This window comes from Pholcus phalangioides, unplaced genomic scaffold, assembly GCF_987345545.1.
Source record: "Pholcus phalangioides strain wild (caught in Gottingen) unplaced genomic scaffold, Ppha-v1.0 ptg000009l_1, whole genome shotgun sequence".
Classification (NCBI taxonomy): Eukaryota; Metazoa; Arthropoda; class Arachnida; order Araneae; family Pholcidae; genus Pholcus; species Pholcus phalangioides.
Window position 1 is genome coordinate 47,998,534 of NW_028301602.1, and position 24,838 is coordinate 48,023,371.

The following is a 24,838-nucleotide window of genomic DNA, read 5'->3' on the forward strand; positions in this document are numbered from 1 at the left end:
ACCAGTTTTGGCCAATTTTGACTGATATGTTTTAGCCAGTGGCCTGAACAAAATTGGTTTAGCCAGATAAAATTACAACCCTGGTGACAGGGAGGCATGGAGGTCCACGCCTCCTTCTTCTGGAAATAAGAAAAACATGGTTCAGTCTATTGTTCTGTCACTTTGGTCCCCCTCAGCATGAAATGCGGCAGATACTACTTATTAGAATCACAGATAATAGTTATCATTTAGGTATTGTTATCACTTTTGCCAAGTATGGAACAAACCAATATCATGAGAAAACATTAGTCTATAATCAGGATTTCTGTCTATATTAACTATTAACTTTTCTTTGTCAAAAGTTTTTTTTTTTCTTTTTGTATATTTAAAGCTGAGGTTGAACATCATTTTTCCCTATAAGTTACTAATTAGCGGGACTATGTAGGGACATGAGAAGGCTCCCTTATTGACAGAAATTTTCCTACTCAGTTCACAATGTCCTGATCAAGCTGTTCTAGTTCATATATGTGTGTAGCACTTCTTTTGCGATTCCTTTCTTATACTGAAGGTATATGTAAGGTAAAAAAGTCCCTTTCTTCAGTTCACTGTCAGTTTCTTTCAACTCACCGCATTCACAGTTCCTCAGACGGAAGACTCACAAGGGAATCTATGAAATGCATATTATAATAAGTATTGGAATTAGCTAATATTGGCTAATATTGGTGAAGTTTTTTAGCGTTTGTGAGAAATTGAGTTTTTATCAAATAAAAAGAATTATCAAAATTTTTTTAATTGAATTTTGTGCATTTTGAATCTATGAAATGCATATTATAATAAGTATTGCAATTAGTAATACACTTTAGGCAGATCTCTTCTAACTTCTTGCAATTTCTGAATTTTCTTGAAGGTGAAAAATCCTGTTTTAAAAAAATATGAAAATAAAAAAAATAAAGATTTAATATTTTGAAACCGGTTATGTGGGGAAAGAAAAATGAGGTTATCCGTAATGAGGTTCTGTTCAAATGTTCAACCAAACAGGACATATAGTCATCGTACTTACAACTGGGATATCTTTTAAATATAATTATTGACTGGTTATTGTTATCAGAAACACTGAGTCCTGACGTGATCACATTAAGTGGCATGGACTGTATGTGGCGACAGCCCTGGAAAAATTGCATGCAAATGGCAGTATTATGTTCAAAATATGATTCCAAAAAATTGAAACAGCATTTCAATTTTTAAAAAAAATCAAAGCCACCTAAGAGGGAGTTGTGCAAAAAAGGTTAATCAAAAGAAACCTTAAAATCTAAAAATAGAACATATTTTCAAAATATGGGATACCTTTTGAAATGAAGATACTCTGGGTGGTTCAGAAGATTTCTCCAAGTAAAGGTTATACTTGGATCTGCTAGACTTCTGTGGCACCACGGATGATACTTTCTCCTCTTTAGCACGAGCACGATCGTAATAATGTTCATTTATCCATGGTTCCCTGGGGTCTCTTTCACATTCGTGGATATCTTTCGCTGGAAGAAAAAGTTTGACTTGACAATGCAGTAATATTTTTGCAATCTATAAAATGAAAGCAGTATATAGTAATGCAGACGTGCCAACTTTTGAAATCCAGAAATCCGGAGATTCCCCCGAGGGGGGGGGGGGGGGTCTCGATCAAAAAAAGTTCATATAAAAAAAAAATTCAAATTTTTTTTTATATGAACTTTTGATTTATATGAACTATGAAAATTTCAAAATTTTTTTTTTTTAATAAATTAAGAAAACGTTACATTCTTCCCCCCCCCCCCATGGCAGGTTCTGCATTGCCCCTGAGAAGAATATAATTCCATGCCAGTCTTTCCATGCAGAATAGAAAAATCACATCTACATAATGATGTTCATAAAGTATAAGTGTTTCCTTTCGTGGATGCTATCAGTGATTGATAATCTTGGGTATATGAATTCTTAAAAGCTTTATATTTAGCTGTATATAGCTCAAAGTTTTACATTTTCTTTCCAAAGATGTTTAATCAGAAGAAACGATTTAAAAAAACTCAAATTACACAGCTGCGGACGAAAAAACGTGTTTACAGCATGGCTGTTAATGGAATACAATAACGATTATACAGGAATTTTGGCAACCAAGGTCATGCTCCTGATAAATTATTGCCAATAAACGCTACAAAAACGAAGTCGCGTCTTTGCCAGTAGCTTAAATGCGGTCACAGACACTTTTATCTATGGCTGCTCGATAGAAATGACTACGGCTGTCCTTTATGCATGTTTTCCGAAAAGGACGACGGTAATCATTGATGCCATGACAACGTGAAAGCTCGCGTAAAATCTAATTTTCTACCAAAATCCGGAGAAATTTTAACAAATCCGGAGTCTCCCGCCTAAATCAGGAGAGTTGGCAGGTCTGCTGATGGTATTAGAAATCCATCAGCACAAAACAAACGACAATACAGCCTTTTTGAATGTTTAAAATTTTTTAAACTAAAAAGCAAAAGTAATGTTATACCAATTATAGTTTGAGTAATTTCGCAATTTTTAAAAATTTCATTTCATGTTTCATCTTCTCAAGTGTGATTCTTTTACAACAAAATTTGAAATGTATAATTGAAACCATTGAATTCTACTAATAATTTTTATCAGGTCTACTTTAGTGGGAGGGGTCCATCATTTTCAAAGAAGTCTCAGTTGCACAAGCTTCACGTTCATACAACATTGGCCTCTTGAACTCTTCATATAAACGAGGTTCCACAGGATATTGCCTAGCTTTATTTATAATTTAGTTTCGTCCTGAATGTTTATTCAGGAAGAAACTAAATTATATATCAAGCTAGGCAATATCCTGTGGAACCTTGTGATTAAGATCACACTATCAACCTTTGATAAAGATCACACTATCTGATCTCATCACTATAGCAAACAATGAGGGAATGAAAGCAAAACTGATCAAAGTATGCACTGACAGGTCTCAAATACCACTTCATATATTTGAACACTTGTATCAACTAAAGATGGCAACATTAACTGATGATATATTACAATGATATACATAAAAAAAAACCCCTGGAAATCGTACACAAAGCTGTAATTTCTAAATTCCAAGTTTTCCTTTCATTATGCAGCATTATATTGATTCAATTTAATGCAGTCGAATCCTGTTATATCAAACTCCAAGAGACCGGAGGAAATCACTTCGTTAAACCAAAATTTTGTTATAAAGGAATTCCAAGCTTTTGCATTTTTCCTAGGTAAACTTATCTGGAGGATTAGAAAAATTGTTCGTTAAAATGAGATTTTTGCCATAAAGGTATTTGTTAAAACGGCATTCAACTGTATGTGAATGATCTGGCTTCATGAGATTACTAATAATATTATATGCTAAAATATATACAGTCAACGTGGCTTATCATTCTAAGGTTTATCATTTGGGTATTATCATTTTCACAGAGTATGACCATAAATTTGTTTATAGTTATCAGGATTTTGGTCTGTCATCAATTCTCTCTCTCTCACACCTTTCTGATACACCTCTAGTTTTCTTTTTGCATATTTTGATGCTAAAGTTGAACCAGATCCATTTTTCCCTACAAGTTGATAATGATAACTTATGGGGGAAAATGAGTTTGATGGGGAGAACAAAGGCATTTAGGAGGTCAGAAGGCTCCCCCCCCCCTCGTCGACAAAAATTTCTTCATTCCATTTGTAATGCTGCCCCAATCGGCCATCATTATAGGCCATGTACAGTCACATACACTTATAACATACTGTTACGATCTGTACATGATAACATGATAGATGGCGCGATTTATTCGATGGCACTCAGAAATATCAAAATCGGTTATACTGGTTTTGGTATTGCGCAAAGGAATGCGATTGGTGAAGAACTGGTGGAGGGTTGGACAGAAGCTTCCAGAAGGTTACGCCCATCCAGACAGTGGCACCACAAACATGGTACTATGAAATAGAAATTTGTGGAATGTTCTTTTCCTCGAAGTTTCAACCGGAGCTATAAATATGAGGCGATCGTAAGGGGGATGCCAGATTCCAGAGGCTGGATGAAAAGTCAGTTGTGATTGAACTTTGCGAGAAAGTTGTTAGCTCTCTGATTAGCTTGTAAATACGTGTAAATTGCTGTTCTGTAAATAAATCTGTTTGTCAGTCGAACCACTTCTTGTTTTGCGATCTCAGTCTTGTGAAAAATTATCCGGAATACAATTTTATAATTCCTGATTTTTAGCCCATTCACTTCAACAAATTTTTACCTCTATTATTACATACCCCACTTAAAACATACACTATGGATATAACATACCAAAAACACTTCCTTAACCTAGAAAATAATTTTAATTCAACATATGGCAAACAAAAACCTAGAGAAATGAAGCCAAAAACTGACTTTATTTTGCCCATGTATTTAGTGTGTGTATGCAGGTCTTAATTTTTTTTTTCACAGAAAGTTGTGGGAATTTTTATAAGGAAAAATTTATAGTCAAAATAAATTAGCACTGTAATGGTCTACAGCTGCGTTTCTGAACCTATGGTTTGTGACGATAAGTGGTCCGCAGCCAGACTTAATAATTTCAATTCTAATTAAATAATGTTTTTATTGATATTAGTATTATTCTTATGGGTTCAAATAAAAATTAGATTTTCATACCTAGGGAAACTTAATGTAATCAATGAAAATACTGTAAATTGCAATGATAAATATGGAGTAAATTGTATTTAAAAAATGCAATTTATAACAAATTTTCTGATCACTGCTAGAGTTGGGAAATTAAGGATTGCAGTGAATCATAGTAAATTATAATGTATATCATGAAAAAGCATTCATCATGACTGGGGACCATTTTCATTGAGAAAAATACAAGAAACTGATTTGAAACATGACAAAATACAGATATTGCCAATTGTTACCTTAAACATTGCCACAAATTGGAAAATTACCAATTGTTACTGAAACGGCTAAAAATTACAAATGAAAAGAAAATGAAGGACTCTACTGGAACTCGCAGCGAATTGAAATGTAGTTAACTGAAAAAAACGGTGGTCATGATCAGGGCCCGGATGTTGTTAACATCTGCGTTTTTTTGCATTTTTCACGCTTAAGGGATTTTTCAGGTTTTAGGACATTTTTTTCCAAAATAAAAAGTAGGTTAAAAAATTTTTAAGTGAAAAAAATACATTACTTCCATCACTCAATGTGTATCTTCCTTTATAGATGACAAACAAAGTTCAGAAACAATTTCAAGTAAATTTAGTATAAATTCTGATCCTGCATGGGATGTTGAGAGAGAGGAATTTTCATTATACAAAAAGGGGAACTGGTATAGTACTTGCATGTACTACTATACCAGTATCTTAGCAGATTTCAAAATTTGAAATTTGCTAATTCATGTTGAATGATTTTGATCCATAAGAATGCTGCATTCAGTCAGATTTTATAAGCTTTATTTCGCCTCAGGAATATTGAAGAACTGATTACATACATAAGATCAATCTTCAGCATTTTGGTTTCCACTATTCAGTCTTGCAGAAAAGCACGTGGAGCTTTTGATGCTATCAGTAAAGTCAGTGTGCTAAAAAAGAAGCAAGCCAATTTGCTATACTGAAATTTGAAAAAATAAGGGGGAAAAAGCTGACTTATTGCCAGCAGAAAAAAATTTGATGGCTTTGGGGAACATCTAAGTTTTGAAATTGAAGAGAAATTAACACTGTGCAAGTGGATCAGAATCCCCCCCCCCCACCTATTCCCAATAGCATCTGTTGATGTTGAGAGAAGTTGTTTTGTCTTTTCAGAAATTCCTATTTTGTCTTGTAGATTTCCCAATGCACTTATAAATTGAATGCCCAATTCAACTTATAATGAAAGCCCAATTGAATGCCAATTCCCAATGCACTTATGAATTGTTTATTTGAAAAATTCTATTGACAATTTTTGATAAAATCTAATGGTGAGAATATGAATGCAATTTCCAATAGATACTATAAGAATTTTTTTTTCTTTCATCTCCAGTCAATATATCAACTGGTTCAGTTTCCGAAGAAATTTGTTTTATTTTAGCAGCATTTTTTCAAATTTTTAGGGTATTTTTTGTGAGTTTTTGGGCCATTTTTTATGGTTATTTTTCCGGATTTATTAGGACAACAACATCCGGGCCTTGGTATAGTCATATTTATCATAGCATAATTTATAAGTTGTGGAAGTTCTCTTCATTTACCATTGCAAGTAAAGATTACAAATTCTAATGAACTTCATTGAAAAAAATGGAGAATTGTATAAAGTCAGAATGGAAAAAACATAGAAATGTCCTGTAAAATACAGGACACATGATCGCGCAACTAACACTAAGTTAGAGGTCCGCCGATTTATCAGATATTTTACTGGTCCTTGGGTTCATGAAGGTTGAGTAACACTGGTCTACAGTTAAAAAGCATCACCTGTTAATTACTAATATAACTATTCTAACAGTAAAACTGTGTGTTAGTTAAAAAAACTGTCTTTATATGCATTTCTTTGGAAAACTGCATGGAATAAGCTCTTCAAATTATTAAATGTTTACTTTTTCTGTTACTTTGGATCATTTTGTAAAACGATTGTTGTGATCAGGCCCGTCATTTGGGGAGGGGGGGGGGATCATCTTAGCTTTGAAAAATATAATAGAAATGAACAAACATGATTAAATATATATATACACACATATATTGAGTACATGTTCTTTGCCTTCCCCCCACTGAAAAAATTTGAAATGATGGGTCTGGTTGTAAAAGCAGAAATGAATGAAAACCACTAGCATAAACTCAAATAATACCAGTATGAAATAAATTAAGAAAAAATGTGTGCATATTATATACATTGTATCTTGTATGTACTGTACTCCAATAAAATTATATTCATTCTATACTAGATTTAATTTCTTGCTGCATACGCTTATTTCAAGACAATCTCAATAATGCACTTCATGAATAAATGTGACTGCTATACATATAAGCTAATTTCAAGACCGCGCTTATAACATACACGTTTGTTACAAAATACACTTCTCGAATCACCAAGGGGTATGTTATAGGCAAACTCAACTGTACATATAGAAAGCTTTTGAAAAATCACAACATTAAAAAAAAGTTCAAAAGAATATTCACACGCTGCCCATTTCTCCAAAAAAAAAAAAAATTCCTAATGCATATATAATATTGTTGCCATAGCTCTTTAATGATGATTGGTCCATAAAAAAAGTACAAGAGGGAAAATTACTTTTGCCTCTTTTATGCCATGTTTCAGCATAATTCCTGTGAGGAATGGGGATATGGTTCCAACCAAGTTGCATGAAAAATCCATTACAAGGTTATTCCATGATTTTAAGTTTCTGTTGCAAGACTTCAATTTTGAGAATACCCAATTGCTATTTAAGCTTTATCATTGGCTGCTCTCTTTACATTAGAAACATAGGGTACAAGAGATGGAAAAAAAAAAATAGAATCTAATATGAGACATTAAAATACCTCTCCCATGACCTAGGATGTCAGCTGGATGACGTTGTAAACCTGGATACCAAGAACGACTCAGGGTTTCTGGATTTCCACGGCTATTGTTACCTCTTCGGTGTACTTGCTGTCTATCATCATGAGAAAAGAATGAGCTGCTTTCTTTGTACCTGACAAAAAAATATGAGGAGTGGTTGAATTTGGTCACTATAAGTGAATACTAGATAATAGAATAAAAATAATTAAATGAAGCATTCAGCCAAACAGTCTATGTCATTTTTTCAAACTTTAGAGGAGACTTAATAAAAAGTTATTGATGAATAAGGGAAACACCTTTTTTTTGCATGCGTTGCAACTATGCAAAGATGCATAGCAGCTACACCTGTTAGTTTCTGCAGGAACTCACTTTAGGAACTTTTTTTTTAGGAAAACTGATTTTGCAAAAATGTAACGTATACTGTTATTTGGCTGAACGCTTCAAATGGATAATTTTTTTGACAGAATCCACTTGATATCATGCAAATCACATAGGATAAATGAATGTGACAGCACAAAACTGGTAATTTATTCCAAGATTTAAAGATCTTCCACCCGGAATTATAAAGTGTGTCAGCATGACACCAAGAAAAATCTATTCACCCAACCGCAACTTCCCTCTTTTCAGTAATTCTTTTCTTGTCCGGTACAATGGCTGTATCCCTTATACATGCCTATCATCCATCCACCTGATATCACATGGTTCTAAGGAATAATGAATTTTGGGTGTGAATCCCTCAGATTTCTTATCATCCAAACACATCTCTAGGCACTACTACTACTTAACCATACATGCAAATTGTACACATTCCTCTACAGAATTTCTAACGAATCCGCACATGCCGGAATGTGTGTTCTGAGTGTATATGTGGCCCTAACATATTTTATGTTGAGTTGCACTTGTTTCATGTTCATGCTGCCATCTGTCTTCCATTTTCTGAAGTATTGATGGAAATGCTTAAATTTTCATGTTATGCCAGTATTGTGTTGTATGTCTGCCTGCTCTCTGTGGAGAGACTTTTTCAAATGGGAGACCTTCTCTATGCACTGGAAAATAAAGAATAGAAGAAAGAAATGCAGAAAATAAAATTTGGGGAAGAAATTTTACACGAAGAATTTCAAGGCATTATTGCTACTAGGAATGCTCCCCCCTTTCCCTTTCAATTATTTCAAGTCAGAGTATACAGGGTTTTTCCTCCAAACTAATGAAATGTACATTGCAATAATGTTGCAGACGAAAACCTTTAGCGGCTCATCTTGTAACAGAGCAAAGTATAAGCAAACATTTTTGTTTTACTATGTTTTACTTTTAATATTTCAACCTGCAAAAAAGATTGTTTGCAGGTTGCCGATAATTTATAATTATGACCAGAATTAATATTGCAACAAATGTTATTATATAATAATGCAAACTATTGACAAGACATGCAATTTATATAGCTAAAAACTGATTCCATCAAATGTTTATTCAAAATTCAAGGAGGTGTCATTTTGAGACCTCTTGGAACCCTAATGTTGAGTGGGCAATTAATAACACTAAAATGTTTAATACCTGGTATCATTCAAAACAGATGGCATGGCTTTCTGCATGTCGGATTCATAAGTAGTTCTAGATCGGTTATCGCTTCCTACAAAAATTTGATGAAAACTAAACTTAATTTTTTTCATAACTTTGCAAAAAATTAAATTGATATATGAATTTGTTATAAACACAATATCTATTTTTTTTATCAAAGTAGCTATATAAATAGTATGTGTCTATCATTTTAAAAGCTGCAATCAAAATAAAGTTGTTAAAGTCGGATTATAAAACCGGGTTTATGATTTAAAAGAAAAAATCCCATTGAATCTCTTAAAATCCTAAGATTGCATTCCTCAGAAGAAAATGTTATTTTATATGCTATTTAAACCAATTTCTGTTAATTTAAATGTTTTTGAAGGGTTAACTCAAAATTTCTCTGGAAGAATATTTTTGTGCCCCCTCCAAAGGTAGATCCTGCGTATGCCCCCCGGCTATGATGATGATGCCTTCATAAAGGAATCACAATTATATAGGTTGTTGCTACATTTATGAATTTACATTACCTAAAATAAATTCTGAAAATTGAATAATTACCAATTCTGAAAATTGAATAATTACCAATTCTGAAATCTCGGTCTGCAGAAGCTGATCTAATGCTTCTATACTTTTTGTCAAAATCTCCGACATTATGCTGCTGATCATAGAAACTTCTACCTCTTTCTTCCTAAGATGGAAATAATAACTGAATGCTTACAGATTCAAAATTACATTCAAGATTTAGAAAAAAGTATAATGTTACACTAATAGCATTAGCTGATTTAATTCAAAGAACTCAGATCAGTTCTTTGAATTAATTCAGTGGTTCGCAACTGGTACTCCATTGAGCTCATGGAGCTCTGTGTGCAATTCCCAAGGGGACCTCGCAAGAAAAATAAAATAAGCAAATTTGATTTTTTTTTAAAAAGAGCCCTACGGAGAAGGAATTGAAAATAGAAGGATGTTACAATACATACTGCTGTCCGCAAGACAGAGCACCTAAATGAAGCTTCCAGTTTTATTTTTTTTAAGCTATTCAACAGGAAAATGAATTTTTGCTTTATTGATACGGTGAAGCTAGCACATTAATAAAACTGCTGGCATTAATAAAACATTAATAAAATGGGTGCTCGATGCCTGCCTGAGTATTTATTCACCTACATCATAGTTTCCCAACCTTTTTTTGTTTTGTTTCACATCGCCCCCAAGGGGTGTTAACGCCCACGTTGGGAATTACTGACCTACATGAACCAGATCCAAATCTAGATTGTGATCCAATTTCGAGGCACTGAAGATGGAAACTCAATCTGTGACATGCTCCAGAGCTGCAGGACAATGAGAGCTCATACTTGGGAATGGACATGAACAAGATCAATGAGGCTAATGACAGTGAATCGACTGGACTTTCAGACGTGCCAACTTTTGGAATCCAGAAATCTGGAGATTCTCCCGAAGGGAGTACCCCCCCCCCTCCACTCATATACTCAATCAAAAAAATTTTTTTAATCGATCAAGAAAAAGTTCCATTCCTTCCCCCCCCCCCAAGGCAGGTTCTGCATTGCCCCCGAGCAAAATATAATTCCATGTCAGGCTTTCCATGCAGAATAGAGAAATCATATCTGCACATACAGTTCATAAAATATAAGTGTTTTTTTCATGGATGCTATCAGTGATTGATAATCTTGGATATATGAACTCTTAAAAGCTTTATATTTAGCTTTACATAGCTTAAAGTTTTATATTTTCTTTCTGAAGACATATTTAATCCGAGGAAACAATTTAAAAAACTTCAAAATACAAAGCTGCTGATGAGAAAACTTGCGTTTACCGCACGACTGTTAATGGAATATAATAACGATTATACATGAATTTCGGCAACCATGGTCATGCCCCTGATAAATGCTACGTAAACAAAGTCACGTCTTTGCCAGTTGTTTAAATGCGGTCACCAATACTTTTTTTACAGCTGCTCGATGGAAATGACCATGACTGTCCTCTATGGGTGTTTTCCCAAATGACGACGGCAGTCATTGACGTCACGACAACGTGAAAGCTCGCGTAAAATCTAAATTTCTGCCAAAATCTTGGAGAAATTTTAACAAATCCAGAGAGCGGGAGGAAGGATGAAAAATCTGGAATCTCCCGCCTAAATCCAGAGAGTTGGCAGGTCTGGACTTTATTATAAATAACAACACAAAACGGATGATCTAGATCACTATAAAAATTTCAAGTTGTTATTCTATACTTCTGATTGGATGATTTTATTTCACAAGCTGAATGGATGCCGATGACTCAATTTTTATGAGTATATTTTTATGTTTCATATTTTTAACTTTGGATGATGTTAGTTTTTTTATGTTGTTGCCAATCTTAGAGAATTGTTAAAATAATTTAAGTTTGAAAATAAAGGAACCCAGATTTGTCCATCCTTAGGAAAATGTTTTGATATCTTGCAAAAGATGCGAGATAAGGTGAATCTGATCATGCCATGTTGCCTGCCTGACACAGAATTAGATACTGATCCCTGAACTTTGATGTTTAACCGTTTAAAGGCCAATGCTCTATAAATGGAACATAGCTTTTATTTACAAAAATATCAGATAAAAATTGATTCAAACATTTCGGGTTTTTTTATCATATATAGACGAGAGTTCAAAGTATTTTTTGAAATAAATTCGGAAATTTTAGGTTGATATAAACATTTTTGGCAGAATTTTAAAATTTGATATTTTTTGGGAATTATTTCCCCATTTTGATAAAAATTTGCCAAATTTCAATTTTGAAGTAAATCGAAAATTATTTTGTGTGTTTTACCTCTTAACCCTTCGACAGTTACGCATATTCAGATAAATCCTTCGAAAATGGGCAGAGCCTGTTCAGGAAAGACGATGCTTTCCCCATTCTCACCAGCAGGTAGCCGGATTTTCGGTGATTGGGGATCCTCCCATCGCAACAACATGAATAGACCTATTGTGGGTTAGCCACAATGGCCTCACTGAGTGTTTAAATGTTTATGAAACCTAGGAAATCATTTTTCCCTGATTTCTTGGAGAAAAATTAGAAATTTTCATTTTCACCAATTTCTTTCTATTTTTTGGATTCATGCAAAAAGATCATTATTTTAATTGAAAGATAATCATAAATAATTATTATTACATGAAAATCTCGAGCGTCAACGTTTTTTCATTCACAACAGAGTATTCGATTGAAAATAATGAAAACTTCGAGAATTTTAATAAATTCTATAAATTTTCACTTCTGAAAAACGTTCAATGTTTACTAATTTATTTTTTTTAATCAAGTAATGGTAAAAAAAATTAATAAAGAAATCAAAGAATGTAAGTGGAAACGTACGAAGAATTTTGATCATTTTTTTTAAAATTCTTTGACGAAAATTATGTGCGTCTTACTTGAGGCTTCGACAACAATATTTTTCCACGAAAACCTTTCTTTTTTCCTTTCTAGATGTGGCTTATACATCCTTACCGGAATTTACGGCGATTGAATCGAAAGTTTCGTGAATACTCAATATAAAATCAATTTCTATTGTATGACACACATTGTGGACATTCAATGTTTACTTGACAAATGTCAGTCTATTAATTTATCTGTTGGTATTCAGTATGTGATGATACGAATATTCATATATGTATGCTATATTTAAACTTCTGTAAAATGTTTTGAAAAAAAATATTAATAATTAACAGTTGATTAATTACCATACAAATGAAATAATTTTTTCGTGGATAAATTAATTAATAACTTTGTCTTTGACAAAGTTTCGTGAAATGTTTGTCTTAAGCTGCCCCAATTATTTTCAATATACAAGTTAGTTTTCATCAACTCTTTATACTAGGTGTCCTGTAAGCAGGACCGGAACTAGAGGGGTGCGGGAGTGAACTGCCCGGGCGGCAAAATTTAGGGGGAGGTAGTTTTAGGTGGTAACAAGAGCACCTTTAAAAAAAGTATATCGAATTTTAAAGTTGTGGCGGTGGCAAAATAATGTTGGCTCCGGGTGGCAAAAATTCTAGTTACGGTCCTGTCTGTAAGTACTAGCTCTGCCCTTATCTCATCAACCGTCCGTCGTAGAGGTATGATTTCAATTTAAAAAACGCTCAGCAGGCGTTCAAAAATTCCCCTGTACTAGTTTTGAGAGTGAAAATACAGTGTGTAGCAAAATAAAAAAAACTTAAATTTTTATACCGTCCTCCGTGCTTTCAATTAGAAAGTTGTTGTCCTGTCTGTCCCCATGCCCAACAAAAGAATTCCATGGTTTCTAAATGCTATATTCACAGAGGTATTCGAATTCGAAAAACGGAGGAGATTTCGGAAAAGAACAGCGTTAAATGCGGGAAAACAGTTTTACACGCTTTTAACTCTGTTCTTCCCCAAATTGCCTCCATTTTTCGAATTTGAATATCTCTGTGAATATAGCATTTGGAAACTTGGAATTTTTTTGTGGATTGTTCGTGTCGCACCAACACGCTTTGATTTTGGTGCCACATTATTTTGTTGAATATATTCTGTAGCAAAGTCATTGATCTACGTTACTATGTTTTCAATAACTGGTTCATAAAAAAAAAAAAAAAAGGTTTAACTAGTTGAATGAATTTGAAACGTTGTATAGTGGGACCTATATGCCTGGGTTCCCACTAAAATGGCGTACTCGAGGTGGTGGTGGAATTTTCAATACAACACGACTGCACTAGTCTCTTACACTCTGGAGTTCATCCTAAGATTCGGATGAAACTGATGAAAACGAGCAATCGTTCTCCGAAGTTGATATTAACTTCTCTCATCGAATTCATCTTCACTCAATAGAGCCAGTATTATTGTACTTATGGGGGGTTTGCTTTTACTCGCCTGTCAAATAGTATGAATGTTATACTGAATCATCAAAAACCATTGTGAAACACACATGGCTCAAAAAGTAGAAAAGAAGAGCGAGGAGAAAGGAAATAGGTGGGAAAGTAGGAATGTGTGAGATCACGAGACAAGCATTGTTTGAAACAACCAAATGCTTATTTGTGTTTACCTCTGGTGTTGGCTATAACAAGCCACGATGATAAGAGGCTTATACTAATGGGCGGATACAGATAACTTCACGGGTACCAAATGAGAAATTCTTGTCTTTCTCTTGAAATTCTTCCTCTTCCTAGAATTTAGTTCTGCCTCGTTCAGTTATGATCAGCTCTGGTCAATACAACCAATTTATTTTGAATGAACTGCTTGCTTTCTTCCATGGGCGTCCGCAAAACCTACCTTTGGGGAGGGGGTAAAAAGAGACACTGGTGGGATTGAAAAGAAGGAGTGTTCACAGAGTCTCTTCCAAAAAAATTGAGTTAACTCCCTAATCCAGACTGATCCGTGGTCCCGTCACATTTGTCAAGCTGTTTTTTCTTTCAAACTTAGGCCGTAAGAGTTGAAGAAAAAAAACCAAGTTTTTCTTCGTTTTATTTGAATGCATTAACACCTTATATAGATCTCTTTGTATAATCTTATAATCTTCGGACATCAGTATACATACCTTTCCTGCTCAATCGAATTTCCTATTCAGTTGTGACATTATCAGGTTAAAAAAACTTGTAAGTAAGATGACAAAAGCTAATGCTATACAATTGATCCTAGCTGATAAGACAGTTAAAAAATTTTCGCCCATGACACAGGATAAATACGACAGATCACCAATGATCTTTACTGAATAGAAACAGGATGTGAAAGTTTTTGCTCTTTGGGGGAGCTTTCTTTACTTTTTAGCACGCAGACATATAGTATAAAAACAGTGAGAGAATAAAATAATGCGAGGAAAGAACGAACACAAGGCTTTTCCTTTTCATTGAGTGTAGCACTCACTACGAGGAAAAAACAGATCTCTGATAATACAGATTCAAGAATTGATCGGATAATCTGGTATTCAATGCTCTGCCCAAAGTATATGCACCTGTTTCTTGGGCATTGTAAAATATATTGAGCATGAGATTTTTTCTTTGGTGACGATGAAATCCGAAATTTTGACACACCACACGCTTTCCACCTTATTCTTCTTTCTACCATCGCCCAACTTCTATTCGGTGATCAACTTCACAAACGGTCTTTTTTTCCGGAATACCGAACGGCCGTTTCATAAAAATTTCATTGTACTTTCAAAATGTTATTATTTTGAGAGCGATAGAATTTTCCAATGAACTGCATCGTATATCACAACCCATGTAAGTGGGCATTCTGTGATCCACGCAGTTTCACTACAACAGCACGTTTCTGAACATGACATTGACATTTATCAATCACAGAAAGAACAGAGAAGACTACGTCAAAGAGGTAAATATGATCATAGGGGTAGGCAGGATTTTCTCTGAGGGAGAGAGGGGCGTTTCAAAATTTAATATTTCCTTGGGGGGGTTACGTTTTTTCCTGCAAGTTAACACTATTATACTGGCTCATTGGGGTGGTTAGACCTTCCCTTTTGCGTTAACTCAGGAATGTGATAAGTTAGGATTGGAAGATTGTGCAGGCTTGGGAAAGTGTCATTTCAAAAACTTCACAGAACTGACTGCAGCAATGTACGACCTAAAGTTCCAGAAGTTTAAAATAATTATGGTAATATTCAAGTTCGATGTTCGCAAAGAACGTGAAAGATGTGTAATGGATACTAAAATTTCTATGTTTTTGGAATACATCAGCAGTGCAATAAACTCGATTTATAGACTGTGAGGTTATTGAGGAAATGATATGCATAGATAATAACGAGAGACTGTAGTTGAAAAAATAAAGAAATGGTGAAATTGCGAAATTCCTTACATTTACTCATACAATATTGTTTGTCGAGACCGATACAAAAGAATGTGTTTGATTGTGACAGACTGTGATCAATGATAGTTGAGGGGAGAGGGTTTTTCCATTCGACTATAGGTGTGAGGAAAAACAAACTATATTTGAAACAGTCAGAAGATGCAGAAATAGGATTTAATTTTTGGGGACGGTTTATATTATGTTAGAGATATAGGATGGATGGCTTAGTTACAGTATCATAGTTGACCACGGATAATTTTATATAGCATAGTTTAGCGGAAAGTAAGTCAGTTTATGATGAGAGGGTGAAGGAGTGGGGGGGGGGGTCCTTTCTTTACTACGAAAAAAAATTCAGCTCAAGAGGTGTTAGTTTAACGTTAATAGTTATTTTGAAACATAAATTCTGTATCATATCCATTTCTAAACTAATCATCACCCGAAAGTTTCAAAAATAAAAAAAAAATCAAATATAGAAGAAATAACTGAGTGAAAGGGAAAAAAAGCAATACTCTATTTTTGGACTGAAAAAAAAAACTTCAGACCACAGAAACATCTTCAAGAATTCTCTTTCCCCACAACCCTTTGCACCTCAAGATAGCAATTACAATGCAAGGGATAATAGCATTGTTACCGTGTGCTTTCTGTATTGTGTAGCTGTATAGAGCGTCCTACAATGTCATGATCTCTTCTGAATACTGGAGGAGGAGCTCGTCAACTGCAGGGGCGACATATTTACACAAAGAAAGTAGGGGAAGGCAACTGATCAGGTCGGCCGGATATATACGGCGCTGCCCAGATTCGCCACAACATTTTTCAGCGGATATATACGGCGCTGCCCATCGAAGGGTTAATATATCAATCAAAGTAAATCAATTTGTTTGTGCTGTTAATCATTAAAGAGCTATGTGCGTTCAAAAATGCATGTTCCATTTATGGAACATTGGTCTTTCAAGAGAGTGGAATTCTAGGGATATCTAACGTGCAGTGCATTGCTTCAATTTTCCCATTCGAACCCAAGGGTGTTGTCATCGTTCCACATGTGTATAGGGACTAATTCTGGGTAATATGATACAGAGGAATGTGCTTTCTGGGGTGGATTGTTTATATTTGGCGAGTACTTTTTTATTCTTGCATTCTTAGAAATGTATGTTTTTGCGAACTTCAGACTAATCAAACCGTGTTCGACAATCCTAGATAGTCTTGTTGTGTTCAGCTGAGTGTAACCATATCAAAAGGTATCTTACATTAGAAGCTGTAAGATATTTAGAAACTCTTTCAGATTCTGAATTAGAGAATGCAGATATATGCCAATTACGTGCTAATGAAAATGGAAACATTACGGACGAAGCTGATACTGTTTAAAATGGTCTAGAATCAACAGTGCCAACTGATGTATGTGAAATGCTAGATAATTTTGCGACAACGAGGATGAGCTGTTAGAAAACTCCTGAAATGTATTCTTCAAAAGATGTAGGACAGAAAAAAGGAGCAAAACGCAAGTGCAATAATCAAGTTTCATGAAAAGGCAAAACAGTTTTGAGCGATCTGGAAAAAAAAAATTATTACACGAGAGAAAAAAATTCTTTCTAGAATCCGATCAAAACTTCAGCTCTGGATTCCACTGGAAAAAATTTGACATATGACCATTACAGCACGTTGGATTACAGCACATTCAGAGTTGCGAGAAGCGGATCGTATTTCGCATTTGGAATTTCGAAGAGAAGTGACAATGGACCTTCTACGAACAAAGGAGGGGTTGATTATTTATCCAGCTCCATGTTGTCAACTGAAAAAAATATGTCAGGTCATCTGATGGCCATTATATTGTATACGATGAAAGGACGGTGTGTGGTTTGCCAAAAATGTGTATAAATGCTACCAATGTGACAAACGGGTCCATCAAATATATATGTTTTCCTTCTTTTATCACGGACATTAGAAAAAATTTTTGAATTTTCTGCAATCATTTTTATGTTAAAAAAAACCAGTATGTGTTGTGAATTTGAATTTGTAGTAGAAAATACAAAATTTTGTGTGATAACTGTACTCCAGAAATAAATAATCGTTAGAATACAGGCTATACCAGTTTCCGCTTTCACCTCTCCCCAAGTGCCAATGTTCCATTTATGGAACATCGTGAAAAACAAAGAAAAAAATTTTTTCTTTGAATTTCAAAGTTGATCTATGCATAGGCATGCAAAAGAACCCTGAATTCCAAATTTCAAAACAATAAGTGACTTTGTTCATAGTTCAGCCTTTAAACGGTTAAGGTATTTATGAATCAAAAGGGTACAACAATCTATTATCTTACAATATCTCAGCAGAGTTGCCAGCTCACTAAAAAATTTCCATCCAAAGTCCTCAAAAGTATTCAAAAAGTAGCCCAAACTATTCTAACTTGTTAGATACCATTACTAAACCACACATGCACCTCGTTCATATTCCTCTACGGGAACTTGTTGGGTACATGTTGGAATGTGAGTTTACGTGTTGTGAACTTACAGTGAAGTTTGTTTTTGTGTAATGTTTGCTATGTGTAGCGCTGCCGTTAAATTTTCAAACTATGTATGAGTGAAGTGTAATGGTTGAATAATTGTACCATTGAAGACCTGTTGCTCTCTCTGTGGCAAGACTTTTTAACGGGGATATCAGCTCGCAGAACATTTTAAAAACACATATATATATATATATACAGTAAAACCTTGATAAGTCGTCACCTAAAGTTATCGAAAAATTATGACGACTTAAGCAGAGTTCCATCAGTTTTAATGTGCAATGCCATAAAAATCGTATAAATTTAAAGTAATATGACATTTATTAAAGTATGAATCAAAATAACAATATTAATAAAATTTAGCGATCGCAAAAGAATAAATAATAGCAATTTTTTACTTTTTTTTTATCTCTTATTACTTAAATTATTGTGGTAAAATGTACACTTTGATTTATACTAGTAATTTTTAATTTAGACTAACAGAGCAACTGTTAGAATAGGTAGCTTTTCTTCATAACAGAACTCTATATTGCACATTTTACATATACATCAAATTTAATTTTAGTGTTGTAATTCATCACCAGTAGTTCATGATACAACTACAAAGTAATCTCGAACACTTTTGACTTTGTGGAGGGGCCCTGGGCTGGAAAAAGTAAACAGAAGACCTCAACTTTGGAAAGAAGGACTGATTTTTTTCAGCAAAGATATTTTGTTTAAATTTTAAGCCCTAAATTAGTATAGTCCATGCTTTCTATGATAATTTATTTATTATCCATAGCCGCGTTGCACTTTAACTTGATTAATTTGATTCTTTGATTTACATAACTTTTGATTTCCTTGCGCTATATGTAATTTTTGACGTGTCAATAAATTTTGGTTGCCGGAGATGCTCTGGTCCCCCTCCCCCAGGTGGGGTGGGGGGGGGGGAAGTACTTACGTTGCTTCTTGCGACAGAGCCTGGGTGTTTTGCAGTTTCACCAATAGAGCCCCCATGCAGAAATTATATCTAGCTTAAACAGTCCCCAAAAACCTTAGTCGGCAAATGAACTTCCCCAGCGCAACTTTCGTTACTTAAACTGTTCCGTTTGGGTATATAGGATTTTATGGTGACTTTTAAGCATATGGCAATGCTGTTAACAAGCTCTTTCTTTTAATGGGAGCCATAAAAATAGTCTGTTCCTCTTTCTCAATCTTTTTCATAGTGACAACTTAACAGAAATTAGCGACGAGTAAACAAGGGTTTAATAACATTGTTGTCTATGAGAGCTGGAACAGGCTGAAGAAAAATGACGACTTAGCCGGAGTGACGACTTAACACGGTTTTACTGTATATACTAATTTCTGGGAACAGTTATGGAAAAGGCAGATGTGAGAGCTCTGACCCGGCTGGCGAAGCATCTAGTTGGGTGCTGCCAGAACATCTTAACGCAATGACCCATCATAGTGGTACAATGATTTTTAAGAGTAAGTATGTGAATTGGTACGCAGGCACTTTCAGGCTAGGCAGGGGCCCCCAAGATTATCATTTTTGTATGTCCCCCTCCCCAATTCTATTAGGATGGCTCTGGTCCTCATTGTTGCTGTGGTGGGGTTCTACTAGATTCTAAAAGTAGTCACACATTTTCCTACCATAGTTTGCTCAAATGCTTCGCATCTGCTTCTTTCACAGGTATGTGGTCATGCACTATCTACCAATAAGTATTTGGACACCTGTGATAGAAAAGAAAAACTAACTTTATTCAAAATCAATAGTTGGTAGAGCCTCCACGAGAGGCAATTACAGCGTGAACCCTCCGGGGCATACTTTCCACAAGTCCTTGTGTGATGGCTAGTGGTATTTTCTTCCACTCGGCTTGGAGAAGACATGTCAGTTCATTCACCGATTTTGGATGGGTAGGGCACCCCTTAATTCGGCGATCCAACTTGTCCCAGACGTTCTCGATAGGGTTCAGGTCTGGGCTCTGGGCAGGCCAGTCCATTCGATGAACCCCATTGGCACCATACCAAACCTTGGTTAACCTCGCAGTATGACAGCTGGCATTGTTGTCCTGGAAGTAACAGGGGTCCACCCCATAAAACTGCCACAACGTAGGAAGCACATTGTCATCCAAAATAGTGCAGTAGGCATCGGCATTGAGCTTACCATGAATGGGGACCAAGGGTCCCAGTCCATCCCAGGAGAAACACCCCCAGATCATAATTCCACCTCCGCAGAACTTGACTGTTGGCACAATGCATTCTGGCAGGAGACGTTCTCCAGGCAGACACCAGACCTAGACCCTGCCATCCGAACGGTAGAGGGTGAACCTTGATTCGTCGCTCCAAAGAACCCGTTTCCACTGATCTACGGTCCAATTTCGATGTGCTTTGCACCACATTAACAGAGCAACGCGGTTGGACTTTGTGATCAAAGGCTTATGGGCAGCAGCACGACCATGAAAACCAATCAGATGTGCTTCCTTACGGATGGTATTCATTGAAACAATACTCCCAGATGCCTGTTGAAACTCCTCGCAGATGAGGGCCATCGGTTGGGTGCGGTTCTTCCAAATTTCTCTGGACAGCACCCGTCGGTCTATATCTCCCAGTTTCGTTGGTCTGACGACTCGGGGCAAATTCCGACAATCACAGCTCACCTTCCTCTTCTTAATCACATAGGCCACTGTCGATTTTGGGTACTTCAGCTCGCTAGATATGTCCCTTAAGGATCGGCCATTTTTGTGATACCCGATAATTATACCTTTCTCGAAATCAGAGAGCTCCAAACTGCGCGGCACCTTGCATGCGACTAATGCCGATATTGTTTCCTACACGATATATACCGGCGGAGGGCGTGACGTATATCAGGACCGCAGACATTTGCATAGGTGTCCAAATACTTATTGGTAGATAGTGTAGATACGTCTTCCTCAACCAGCCAGGCCATGGTCTAGTATTGGACCATGACAATCATACCGTAAAATAACACAGTCCATACAATAACAAATCTTAGGGACTAAGGTCTCTTTAATAATTAGCCATTTTTAATTGTGATATATTTTAGTTTATTGTCATATTAATAGTGTTTAATTAATAAAGCAATATTAATTTTAATTTACTGGACTGCAGTCTCATGAAGGTTGAGAACTGCTTGTTTAGAACCTAGAGCTACTTGAAAATGGTGCACCAAAAGGTGTTGTGTTTGGGGAAGGGGAAAAAAAGCAAGGGTAAAACACCATGTTCGAAAGTTCTATCATTTCCCTGCATAACGTGGGTGAGTGGGCTATGGCAGGGGTTCTCAAACTTTTTCCATCTAGTGTCCCTTACCCTAATTAATGCTTATCTGTAGTTCCCCAGAGGAGTTTAGCAAAGAATCTCTTCAAAAAATCTTTATTGGGCTGCAACTCTGCTGCAACAGTTTGAGAACCCCTGGGTACTCTTCACAAATGAAGGTGCCATCTAGCGGTGGTACCTCAAGCTAAAATTAGGGAAAATACCTTATCAATATTCTTCCCTGATTCGAGCCTGGGACCTGACGGCAACCTTCACTGTGGTCGACAAACATCTTACCACCACCCACTCTGGAACATCTATGGCCTCTGGCACCTTTTATGGCACTGCTTATGGCTTGCCCCTCAAGAAGAAAACACCAAATGAGGTGGGAACTGAAGTGAATGAAAATTTGTTTGCTCTGCTAGCAAAAAGAAAAAAAGTAAGTAAAATTCACAAGGAACAATTTTGGCGGAAACCACCTGAAAAACCACCACCCCACCAAAACCAAAAATTTCCAGCCAAACCATTTTCAAATAAGCCCAATTTAGCAGGAAAACCGCCAATCGTTCACTTCTATTTCCCAGTCAAAAATCATCCTGTTTAGTGTAGTGGGGATGCAACTTTATATCTAATCATCTTGGACACAAATGCATATTTCAGAACTCTATCGCTTCTCTTACAATGAATTTGTTGTGATTTGCAAATCAGTGACCAAGTTCTGTGATGACAGAACATGTGTGAACTGCGCATTTGCTGACATATTTGTTATGTTTCTTCTAGTGATAAAGGTAGGGTTCCATTACAGATCATACTCAACATCCATGCAGTTTCAATGTGGTCACCACTCCATAGCGTTTAGCACCCTTATAATCAGTATGTTTTATAAACTCACATGTTATAGAAGTAAAAAATATACAATTTAGAAATCAGTGGTATGGCATCTAATAAAATTACCAAGTCTTGCAACAAATAGCGCTATACATATTTAAATCTCATTGTAATATCAATCTATTTAAGGTTATTATCCCATTTAATCTAATCAGAGCTGAACTTTACTCTATTGTGAGGTATGTCGCTTCCCCGCCATTTGTTTTGAAGCCTCCTGCAGCAACAGTGCAATGAAGTTTTAAAGCCACTATTTCATTAGAAAACTATTTCCCCCTTCGAAGAAATTCACAGAGCATTTGAAATATGCATCATAGACACTGATTAGATGCTACATATACTTCAACCGCAACTTACTCTTTCCACAGTAGTCATCTCATGTTTCTTATTTTCTAATCTCTGCCATTTTTCAGTCAGAGTGTAAAGACCATCCATATGCAATGTTGGCCCACGATAGGTATCAAACTTGTGCCTCGTTATTTCATAGTTTTCCATATCTTTATGGTTGAAGACGTAATGACCAGAAACTCTTGATGAATACATTTTTTGCTCAAAATGAGCATCTTCTCGTAGATCTCGAGATGCTTGTCTTATTTCTTCTCTCTCAAATATTGGATTATGACCTTCTTCTGGCCTTCGAACTAATTTTACTTCAGTTGGATCAATGATGCGTCTCACTGTGGGAGAGTATTCACGCATGCTGCGCTTTATATCAATAGTAATATTTTCAAGTTCTTCTTTGCTGTAGTGAGTATGCTGTTCTGCTCTAGCTCTGGCAGAATCACAACTTACAGCTCGAAATCTTTCATCAAGGGTGAGCCCATAACTCTTGTTTTTATCCAAAACATAAGTTTCAGGTTTTCCACGCTTCCCTCCAGAATATTCTCTCGGATGATACACCATATCTGTATTCATCGAAACTTTCTCTCTGGGAAGTTGGTTAGATGGAAGGTGAGCAGCTTCATATCTATGGGGAATTAATATTCTATAAGTAACTTATACATTACAGCTAGATAAATGAGAAATAAATTCGTAAGAATTTGATAATTTGAAAAACTAACCCATCGTGAACAGTCCCATAAATTGACTTATCTTTGGCGGAAGCAACCATATACTTCTTGTCATCATATCCATATGAACTACTTGTAGAACTCACAGGATCATGGCGAACATTTTCATTCTCTGAACGAGATAAACGGTTCTTCTCTCTTGATCTGCTATTAGCAAGATACCGAGGAACAGGTGATGATTGCCCAAAATGAGTTTCCTCCCTATACAGATAAATAAACATGATAAAACGAATTAACCAAAACAGAGAATAAAAAGTGTACATTATCAAATAATTTTAAAAGCACAAGTATAAAAAAAAAGGATTTACACAAAGATTAAAATGCAAATAATATTTTTCGCAGCCTCCGCAAGGGTGAGAGGGCTCCAGCCCCGAGACAATTCTCATTATTATTTGTTTTTTCATGCTATACACTCACTATAGAGGGGCCTGCCAAAGATCCCAGCCTAGGGAACCCTGCTCCAGGATGTAGGGGCCATGCATTAGGAAATCTGAATTTCGAAATAATGCCTGATTACTAAAAATTCGTAAAATTCCTTTTCAAAACTTTATTTTTTAAAACAAGCGTGATGCATTGTTTTGGATGATCCGAAGTTTAAGTGCTCACCAAACTTGGAAAAATTTTAGATCAATTGCTGACAAGCTTAAAAGTGGATCCAGAGATGTTCTAAGCAAATGTTAATCTTTTCAAAGATTTAATTGTGCTATAGATCAAACATAACTGAGATATAATCTGTAAATCTGCACTGGATTGAAGATTTATTCATTCATCATTAATTAGGTCAGCAACAGAATTTCAAGATCAAATGTTTTACACAATAATTGGCCCATCTCCAACAATGCAATGTTAATGCAACAAGATTGTTTCTTGTGATGGATGTGTTTCCAACATGTCTGATGTTGCTTGATATAATTTACACATTTTTATTCTTTCACAGATTTCAAAGCTTTCACGGATTCAGACCTTTGGTAAAAAAAACGAGCAAACTCAAAATTTTTTAATATAAAAAATAAAAATATCTAAAGCCCAATGATATTTATTTTGATACATCTATTATTTTGAATCAGTAATTAGAGCATAAAATTCAAGGCTTTTATACAAAAACAATTTCTCTGTTTTTGAATCAGGAGAACCAGTGCTACATTGTAATGCATTAACAATACATAGTGCAGTTTAGCTCCTATATTTTTCTGCAATTTTTTCAATGCACGTAATCTAGAAATAGAACAGCGTTCTTTCTGTACTGTATCTAGGGATTAAGTTAAAATCTTCTATACC

General features: G+C 35.4%; 1 protein-coding gene across 14 annotated transcripts in view; it reads right to left on the minus strand.

The window, feature by feature from the left end:
• LOC149083233 (uncharacterized) overlaps positions 1 to 24,838 on the minus strand; it is a 71,062-nt gene that overhangs the window by 11,988 nt on the left and 34,236 nt on the right. For 8 of the 14 annotated variants that reach the window (XM_089236443.1, XM_089236445.1, XM_089236438.1 and 5 more), the window contains 6 exons: positions 23,552 to 23,761; positions 22,848 to 23,457; positions 9,650 to 9,755; positions 9,062 to 9,137; positions 7,492 to 7,643; positions 1,324 to 1,508 (listed from right to left, as the gene is read on the minus strand). In XM_089236443.1, the coding sequence (XP_089092569.1) occupies positions 1,324 to 1,508; positions 7,492 to 7,643; positions 9,062 to 9,137; positions 9,650 to 9,755; positions 22,848 to 23,457; positions 23,552 to 23,761 (1,339 nt within the window). Of the gene's footprint in view, positions 1 to 1,323; positions 1,509 to 7,491; positions 7,644 to 9,061; positions 9,138 to 9,625; positions 9,756 to 22,847; positions 23,458 to 23,551; positions 23,762 to 24,838 lie in introns of all 14 variants that reach the window. The other 6 variants (XM_089236442.1, XM_089236434.1, XM_089236437.1 and 3 more) reach the window with 1 other exon arrangement.